Here is a 9,653-nt window from a genome sequence, read left to right as displayed (position 1 = left end):
CGTGGGGCTCGGGGGCAAGGGCAGGCGGTGGCGGGCTCCGCGCTGCTCCCTCCGCATCCCTGAGCGCTTCCTTGCAGCCGCCCGCGCCCAGGTGGGTCCTGGCTGCGCGCTCCGCGCTGCGCCGGCACCAGGCACAAGGGCTCAGGCAACGCGCCCGGCGCCAAGGGCTGCCCGGGACACCCGGGTCTCTCACCCCCCGGCCCCAGCCGCACCTTTGTCTTGGTCCTGGTCCCGGTCCGGAATGGAGCCCCGCCTCTGAGGCGCCTTTGCTGGACCACCCTCAGCTCTTGACTGTGGTGGTAACCGCTGGGGAAAGTGCTGGGGCTGGGACCCAGCATTTGGGATGCCCACTGCCCCCTTGCGCCAGCTGCCAGCAGACCTGAGCTGGAGGGAAGCTCCCGGGGAGCAGAAAAGGCAAAGGGCGATGGACTCCTCTTCCACTGCGTTCGGCGTTGGCAGGGGCCGACAGCTTCCTGGGTTTGACCTCACTTATATGTGGTGTTTAATGCCCACCGGTTTGGTCCACCGCAGTTGTTCTCAACTCCAGTGAATCAAACTGGTGGGCATTAAACACTACGTATGGGTGGGGTCAAACTTAAGATGTCAGCCCCTGCCCGTGCCAAATCAGGCCGACTCAGTCCCCAATTTGCGTCTTTAATTCAACCTCTAATGTAAATCTCTTGTCCTGCAGTCCTTGCTTGCGCAAAATAACCCCTTGGAATTAGCGGTCCTTTTGCCAGACTATGCATGAAATGAGGAGGTACTAAACGGTGTGAGCCTTTTCGAGCACTGCTTGTAGTAAAAGACGTATTTGTTTCTCTAAATGTTAACTTCGAGTAACTCTGTAAAGTGATTTATTTTTTGCTAAATATCTAGAATACACCTGGAAATGGCTTCCACGGGTAAAACAAAAAAGAAGAAAAACAAGTGCTGCCCTTGCTTGTCTACATCAGCATTGCAGGAAGATGCTTCTGGAAAGCAGGTGTGTTTTAACATTTTACTTTGAGGACTGGGGAGAGAGAACTGACTTTGAAATGTGCTTGAAATAGCCAGCCCTAGATAAACCCCAGCTGCTAGTTGGTTACTGTATTAGTTGCTCTTCTTGCTATTCCCTACCCTTGACATCCCCATGTAGAGTAATTTATATTGAAAGTTAGATTCATACTCACTCCTGGCACATTAAATATAAGTATGTTTCCTGATTTTTTTCTGATCTGGGTAGAGAGAACTCCTAACAAAAGATTTCATTTTGGATTTCCATGAAGGGCTTCTGATGAAGGGGAGCCCACCATCGACCATAGATTTTGAAGAACAAAAGTGGGGTTTGGTGTGCTAACATCCCTTTTTGCTGCCTAAGTGCCTTAGACTGGAGCAGTAGTTTTCAACCTTTTTTCATTTGTGGACCTCTAAACAATTTCAAATCGAGGTGTGAACCCCTTTGGAAATTTCAAATTGGTCCCCTTTTGACTTATAAGTGTGGGTGTTCACATACTTTTGATTGATCATAGTCATCATTTACGGACCCCTTAGACATAGTCTGTGGACCCAGGGGTCTGCGAACCTTAGGTTGAAAACTACTGGACTAGAGGGATGCCAGGACTCCTACAGTTGTTTTGAAAATTTTCAGAAAGGTTGGATCTGTGTTGCCTGTCTTTGCTCAAGTGACTCCCCACAAACCTCCCAATATTCTTTTGCATATGTAGTTGTCAAGGGACTTCAGTGGTACACCTTTGGGAATAGGAAAGATCATGGCCTCTGTCACATTTTTGTTATTATGAGGCTTACTGCTACATGCACAGGAGAATCATATATATGCTACTGAACCTGGTGCGCTTCCTTGAGTTAAAACAAACCTATGTGAAGGTTTCTCAAGTGAAGTAACTGCCAACCCCCAATACAGTGCGCAGTATTGGGTTAGTACATGGTTGCATCTTGCAGTCAGGATGGGTTGGTGTGCAGCCAGATCTGGCATGTGGAGCTGGGTCAGTACACAGCTGGATGTAGCATGTAGGGTTAGGTCAGTGCATGGCTGGACCTGGTGTGTAGGATTGGATTGGTGAATGACCTAATCCAGCACACAAGACTGGGCTGTATGTGGTATTGGGCTGGCATATGCAGGTGGGCCAGCATGTCATATCACACCGGTGTACTGCCCCTATGCAGAACAGTTTGGGGAAGAGGTAAGCAGCTGACGGTGGTAAAATAATGGGTTAGGAATTATTTAGACAAGGTGGATGTGTACAAGTCCATGGGGCTGGATAGGATGCACCCGAGGGTGCTGAGGGAGTTGGCAGATGTGATTGCAGAGCCACTGGCCATGAAAACTCATTGTGGTCAGAAGAGGTCCCAGATGTTTGGGAAAATGGCATATGTAGTGCCCATCTTTAAGAAAGGGAAGGAAGAGGATCCAGGGAACTACAGAGTGGTCAACCTCACCTTAGTTCCTAGAAAAATGGAGTAGGTCCTCAAGGAATCCATTTCTAAGCACTTGGAGGAGAAGGTGATTAGGAACAGTCAGTATGGATTCATCAAGGGCAAGTCATGCCTGACCAACCTGACTGCCTTCTATGATGAGATGATTGTCTCTGTGGATGTGGGGAAAGCAGTGGATGTGATATACCTTGACTTTAGCAAGGCTTTTGATATAGCCTTCCACAACATTATCGCAAGCAAGCTAAGGAAGTATAGGTTGGATGAATGGACTATAAGGTGGATAGAAAACTGGCTGGAGCATTGGGCTCAAAGGGTAATAATCGATGGCTTGATGTCTAGCTGGCAGCCGATATCAATTGGAGTGCCCCAGGGGTCAGTCCTGAAGCTGATTTTGTTTGCTGTCTTCATCAGTGACCTGGAAGATGGGATGGATTGCACCCTCAGCAAGTTTGCGGATGACATCAAACTGGGAGTAGTAGTTACACTGGGGGGTATGGCTACGATTCAGAGACCTAGACAAATTGGAGGATAGGACTGCAAGAAATCTCAAGAGGTTCAATAAGGATGAGTGCAAAGTCCTGCACTTAAGACAGAACAATCCCATGCACCAGTACAGGCTGGGGGCTGACTGGCTGGGCAGCAGCTCTGCAGAAAAGGACCTGGGGTTTACAGCCGATAATAAACTGAATATCAGCCAGCAGTGTGTCCTTGTTGTGAAGATGGTGTACTAGCTTGCATTAGTAGGAGCGTTGCTAGCAGATTGAGGGAAGTGATTATTCCCTCTGTTTGGCACTGGTAAGACCACATCTGGAATACTGTGTCCAGTTTTGGGCCCTCCACTACAGCATGGATGTGGACAAATTGGAGACAGTCCAGTGAAAGGCAGTGAAAATGGTTTGGGGGCTGGGACACATGATCAATGAAGACAGGCTGAGGGAACTGGGCTTATTTAGTCTGGAGAAGAGAAGGGCATTTAACAGTAGACTTCAACTACCTGAAGGGGGTTCAAAAGAGGATGGAGCTAGACTGTTCTCAATGGTGGCAAATGGCAGAATAAGGAGCAATGATCTCAAGTTGCAGCAAGGGAAGTTTAGGTTAGGTATTAGGAAAACACTTTCTTACTAGGAGGGTAGTGAAGCACTGGAACAGGCTCCCAGGCTCCCCAGAGAAGTTGTGGAATCTCCATCCGTGGAGCTTTTTAAGACCTGCTGTATAAAGCCTTGGCTGGGATGATCTAGTTGGGGATATTCCTGCTTTGAGCAGGCAGTTGGACTAGGTGACCTCCTGTGGTCTCTTCAAACCATACTTTTCTATGATTCTATGCACTGGATCCAGCCTTCAGACTAGGCTCTGCACCATCATTTGGCACATGTGGCTAGAAAGGTTGGGTACCACTGCCCTACATAACTTCAGACAGATCCTTCATATATGCACATGAAACACAAGAAACACCAACTAAGATTGATATAAATTAAATTTATGAAAATCTAGTTAGCTTTTGTTTCTTTTGTCTATTATCTGATTGTTGAATGCTCAGGAGAATGAAAGGCCTCAGCCTCTCTGGGGGACACATTTCAAGCTAGACAGTTAGCTGTTGTCCCTGATCTGTTCAGTCTTCTCCATTTTATTGCTGCCTCTCTTTCCACTCTTACTTTTCCTAGATTTGCCCCAGAAACCAGGCCAATTTCTCACAGGTTCCTGCTTAAACTGACCCTGTTTTTTGCCTTTCCTGAGTCATGCTCAAGTTCCCACTCTCCTCTTTATTATTTATGGGGAGGATGGGAGCCTGTTTCCAAACAGCATCAATTTGATGCAAAATATTTCAGGAATGAAAGGGTTAATAAGATTTATTCACAGCTCAAAAACACTTTTTTTGGCAGCCTTTCTAGAGTAGTTATTGCTGTAGTCAAAAACAAAGATTATTATCCTGTGAGAATGATGCATTTCCATAAAGTCAAAATAGATGCAATACTTGAATCTTACAATTAATTTAATACAGTTTTTAGCAATGTAGCGATGTCTCAACTGAGTTCAAACTGAAAATGAAAAGAAAATTATGATGTGATAATGAGGATTAATTAAACAAAGAGATTTCAGAGAAATATAACTTTCCAGTAATGTTTAGTGTTAGCAGGAGTCTATTCCTCTATCCCCTAACAGTCACTTCCCCAGTGATGCAGAGGTATTGAAAGAAAAAAAACCTTTTTATCACCTTCCTGTGACTTGGCTTTGTAAATAAGAAATGAACATGACTGATGCTAGGGTTCTCTTAGAGCAAATAGGATGGTTTTGTTCTTGTAAAAATGTGGAACCCTTGGGAAAAGGATTTTATCTTTCTAGTTCTGGTCTACCTAGAGGATAAGAATCTGATATTGCTTCCAGTTAGTCTATTAGTGCAAATTGCTGAAGTCGGTCTGCTGGCTCTAAAGCTTCCAACCCTGAAGATGCTCATATTAGAATCATTTTGCTGCCTTAGGATGGAATTTCCTTGGAAACCTAGGAAACCTATACAAAAGTCCTGTTAAAATAACGTTATTAAGATCAAGAAGTATTCTACAGTTAGGAAAAACAAAAACTAAGGTTGTTTTCAACATTTTTTTCACTCCCCTTGCACGTATCCATTAAGACCATCATTTTTATTTATGTGATCACATACTGTTTTTCTTCATTGGGCCATTGCTTTGTTCAGTGCATGGACACAGGCAGGAGACAAATGAGGTTGTGCAGTGAAGGAGAATTTTGACTGCATGACCCTTTATTTGCTGCTGTCTCTGGAAGGTGCGTAGTGAATGAGGAAGGGGATTGCAGCAAGAAAAAGCGAGCTATAATGATAACGACAATTGAAAGTTGCTCTGGAAAACTGGAATTGTTCTTTGTCTGTGCCACAGAGTTCAGTGTGATGCTAGTCAAGTAATTAAACCACATTTTTCACAGGTGGTTACCAATTGAATGTTTTCTCATTTCCTGGGTCCTGAACCTGAAATCCTAAGGTCTGATTTGGAGGGCTACTGAGTAATAAAAAATGAACCGCTGAAATCTGTGGGAGGTATATCTTTAACATATAAAGTACAATATTATGCCAGATACTCCAGTGAATTGCATTCTATGCATCCCAAATTGGGCATCCAAAACGAGAGTGTATTGTTGACCCAAAGCTCTGTGCCTCAGTTCCCCATCTGTAAAATAGGGACAATAAAGGCCTCTCCTCAACACCCAATAATATTGCTAATATTTGTGCAACACAGAGATACAATATGGATAAGCTCTAGGGAAAATACCATGAAGAAAAATAATTCTGTCTTCAGACCAGGTTTGAACAAGGTACAGTAAATTAGGTATGAGCCATATATTGAAAAACAAGAAGTAAATAAAATATCAAGTAATTGCTTAAGTAATCACTGTCTGCTCTGCAAACTGAATAAAGCAGGTTTCGCCGAGAAAAAATAGTGGGTACCAACATAAATATAGACTATATCATAATGCATGCACACGAGGGGCTGAAATAAGGTTGCTCAAGCAACTTTATTCTGGAATATTTTAACTTGCTTCATTTTTTAAAACTTAATAATGCTTTTTAATGTCATGTTTTGTGTGCAATTTGCCTACATAGTGACATACCTCTAACTGTGCTGACCTCGGCAGTCTTACCTGGGGTTCTGGGGGCCAGGGGACCACTTCTTCAGCCGGGAGCCTGGCCAGCAGCTGGAGTGTGGCTCTGGCCAGCCATGCTCCAGTTTTGGAGCTGCCACCACGTGTACCACACCACTTTCTTTCTGAATGGTTTTTTTTTTTACCCTGGGATCTCCCAGGGTCAAAAAAACCCTCTGCGCTGCAAGATAGCAGTGCGGGGAATGCCTGAATGTGACCATGATTGCCTGGATGTGGCCTATGTGTCTCAAACTACTGCCACAAACAACTATCTCAAGGTGTTCAATGTGAGCAAGTTGAGTCCTCTAGATAGCTTAACTTTTTTACCAGTGCAACCTTCACACTATATGGATGTAATTTCCTTGTATCTAATACTATATACATAAGCACCAGAAAACATATGAAAATAAATGTATCCTGTCCGCAGATGTGGAAACAGCAAATCACACAGCTGTATGTGAATTTTCAGGCTTTTTTCATGAATTTTTTAGCCCTTCTTCCACTCATGATATGACATGGGATAAAGGAACAGTTAGTGTGTGCTATTGCCGTAACATTTCGGGAAATAACTATGCATAATTAATTGTACATTTATTATTTATCTGATTAATTTCATTGTTTATTTCTTTTTTATAAGCTCAATGACTTAGAGCCAGATGAAGAAATTAAGCTTTTATATGAGTTTGGAAGCTATCTTGATTATATTGAAACCCCCAAAAAAGGCTGTCACAAAGTGAAAAGCAAATCTAAAAAGTCTGAAAAGCAGTGGAAGACACAGGAGAAACAAAAGAAAAATAAGCCTGATCTCTGTAAAGGAAAGGAAAATATGGGCACATATGAAGAAAACACTACCAAAGACATTGATATTAAAAAGAGTAAACTTCTTAAGAAGATCAAGCATAATACTGAAACACAAAATCAATTGGACTGTACAAAAAGAGACTTTTGCAAGAAGCAAGACACTACTACTCTCCCTTGGATTTCAGTTAAAAAGAAAGCAAAGAAAATAAAGCTTCTTCAAGATACTAATGCTTTTAGTGGCAATCAGGAGAACTTTGGAGAGAGAAATTGCAAACGTATTAAAAACTCTAAAATGGTACATAAAGGTAATAATATTCAGGTCAATCAAAAGCAGCTCTGCCTTCCTTCAAAACAAATTTCCTTTGTAACTGAAAAAGGTGAACATAAGGAATTAAGTCATAGGGAGAGTTCTTGGTTTCAGACACCTTGCAAAAATGCAGGTCTTGATTCTGCTGTACACAGTTTAACTGGTGGAATCATAGCGGGTTTTAAAAAACAAAGGAAATTGAACAAGGAAGTGCCAGTTTGTTGTTTACTAGGAGCCAGTGCTACTGACACAAACAACTGTACTAGCAGTATAGAGCCTCTTTTGTTATCTAGTCCAGCAGCTCTGGAGATTAAAATTTATGACTCAGAAGATGAATTAAATGTGGGAAGCCTAAGGGACAAAGGAGCTTCTCTCATGACCTCAAAAACTGAAGCAGCATGCAACAGTGTTGATCAGAGTCAAGAGCTTTTTATAACCCAGAAGTCTTTTTTGCCAGTACAAAGTCCCAATAGTAACAGTAGCTTCTTATCAGTTTATGCTCAAAACCATGCTAAAGAAACACGTGTAGAAAGAAGTTGTAAAAAAGGAAACTATATTGATACTTTGCAGTTTTCTCAGGCATCTTCAAACAGAGAAACTTGTGATGAACACTCTCAGATTTCTCAGTTCAGTTTGACAGCGAGTAGGGGAGGAGAGAGAAATTCAGCTATGCAAGAGCGTGCAATTCAGACAGAGGACTTTTTCAGCTGTCCAGCTTTTACTTCCTCTTTACTAATCAGAGAGAGATTTGCAGATTGCTGTGAAAAACCACTGGACCTCAGTTTGCCTTACAGAACTAGATCAAGTGCAGGAAATACAGGAAGAGCATCCTGTTCGCTGGAGGGTGCAGGTGATGGCGCTCATGTGTCCTCCAAACACATGTTGGAGCCTGTGTCTCTTATACAAAATCATCCTGCCACTCTAGCTCTTGATGACAAAAGAGAAAGTGATGTGTTTACTCAATCTCGAAAATCAGATGAGGTGAAATATGTTCAGACACTACTTAATTCATCTTATTTCTTTAAAGTGAAGGGTGATTCAGACATTGGAGTTTCTAGAACACCTTTACTGAAGCCAAGATTAGTGAAGAGAAAAAACACTGGAGTAGGTGAAACAAGACTGGAGAAGTTCTAATACAGAAGAATGTTAGTCCCACTGCCCAGATAAGGTTGTTCTTTTGTATACGTATTTTATAGTTCTTCAAAAATAGTTTTTATGTCAGATTGTCTGACTGTTTCAGAGCAGCAAAATCTATCAGGTGGCCTGGAAAGTAATACATTTGTATATTGTTTATATACAGTGTAACATACTGCAACACAGATCAGTAGTTTACTTCCTGAATTCAACATAAGGCTTTTGTCTCCAATAACTTTTGGATAAGCATGGTCTGTGCCTCTTCTGTATTTTCACTTGTGATCCAGTTAACATCCTGTTAAATTAAACGCAGGTGGTTTTAACTTTAGACACAATAATGCTTTGTATTGCCCATGCTGTAGGAACATATCTTCTCATAAAATTTGTAAAGTGAATAGTTTGACCTGCTCGTATGCCGAATAATCATATGCTGCTCAGTCACTAAATTGTTCTGTTAGGGTTAGCTGTACGTGAAGTTATTTCTGCAACTTAAAATGCAAGAACTATTTTTTCCCAAACTCATATTACATTGTTCAAGTAAATAGGGAATGTATTTATTATAAAACAAAACATGATTAAAACTTCCATGCTATCCATTTATAGTTGTGTACACACCATAGCAATTGTAACCGTAGCAGTTGAACCAGGACAGTCCTATCTCTACAAGTCTTCAAGTCAAAAATACATGTAAGTCTTGAACTAATTTATTTTAGGGTAGGTCAGGTTACATTTATCTTAGCTTTCTTTTCTAGTTATATCTTGCAAGACTACACTTACACATATATAGAAATGTAATAAATACTGCTTCCTCTGGGTTTTCCTGAATCAAATCCAATATAGTTCAGATTTGTGGGGGTTGTATGATCTGTTTGCCTTAAAACATTTTTATGCTTAAATCACCAGACTTTAGAATAGGAGAAACAAATGTTAAAAAAAAATTGTTAGTGCTCGTTCACAAAATGAGGGGTGTTATGGAAAGTATTCTCAGTTAATTCTGTTAATTATCCTTTGTACTTATGTTGTAGATTATATATTCAGTTTATTTTTTTTGAATCGTATTTGTTATAATAGTTCATTCTTGAAGAAACTGATAATGTTTTTTTAAAATAAAACGTTGCAATTTATTAAATGAAATGGCTTTTTACTATAATTTTAAGACTATTTATGAGACTGACAGAATATGTGCTATACACATCTTAAACTTGCATGCAGGGGATACTCCTCATGGTTTGTCACCCAGCGATCCAAACCATTTAATGTTGTCTTTAATTTACTTTGCTTTTATCCACAAAGGAATCTACTTAAATACCCTATAGCTCTTGTAGAACTC

General features: G+C 41.3%; 1 protein-coding gene across 3 annotated transcripts in view; it reads left to right on the top strand.

The window, feature by feature from the left end:
* Positions 1–9,430, top strand: part of LOC102377350 — a 33,787-nt gene extending 24,357 nt beyond the window's left edge. The window contains exons 1-3 of one of the 3 annotated variants that reach the window (XM_014521528.2): positions 64–91; positions 877–982; positions 6,719–9,430. In XM_014521528.2, coding sequence (XP_014377014.1) covers positions 890–982; positions 6,719–8,323 — 1,698 coding nt within the window. In that variant the 5' untranslated portion in view covers positions 64–91; positions 877–889 and the 3' untranslated portion in view covers positions 8,324–9,430. Of the gene's footprint in view, positions 1–63; positions 92–736; positions 771–876; positions 983–6,718 lie in introns of those variants that run through there. The other 2 variants (XM_025208158.1, XM_025208157.1) reach the window with 2 other exon arrangements.
* Positions 9,431–9,653: the final 223 nt, after the last annotated feature.

Source organism: Alligator sinensis, unplaced genomic scaffold (assembly GCF_000455745.1).
Source record: "Alligator sinensis unplaced genomic scaffold, ASM45574v1 scaffold352_1, whole genome shotgun sequence".
NCBI classification, from domain to species: Eukaryota; Metazoa; Chordata; order Crocodylia; family Alligatoridae; genus Alligator; species Alligator sinensis.
The sequence above is the reverse complement of the archived record's forward strand: the minus strand, read 5'-3'. Positions and strand labels throughout refer to the sequence as shown.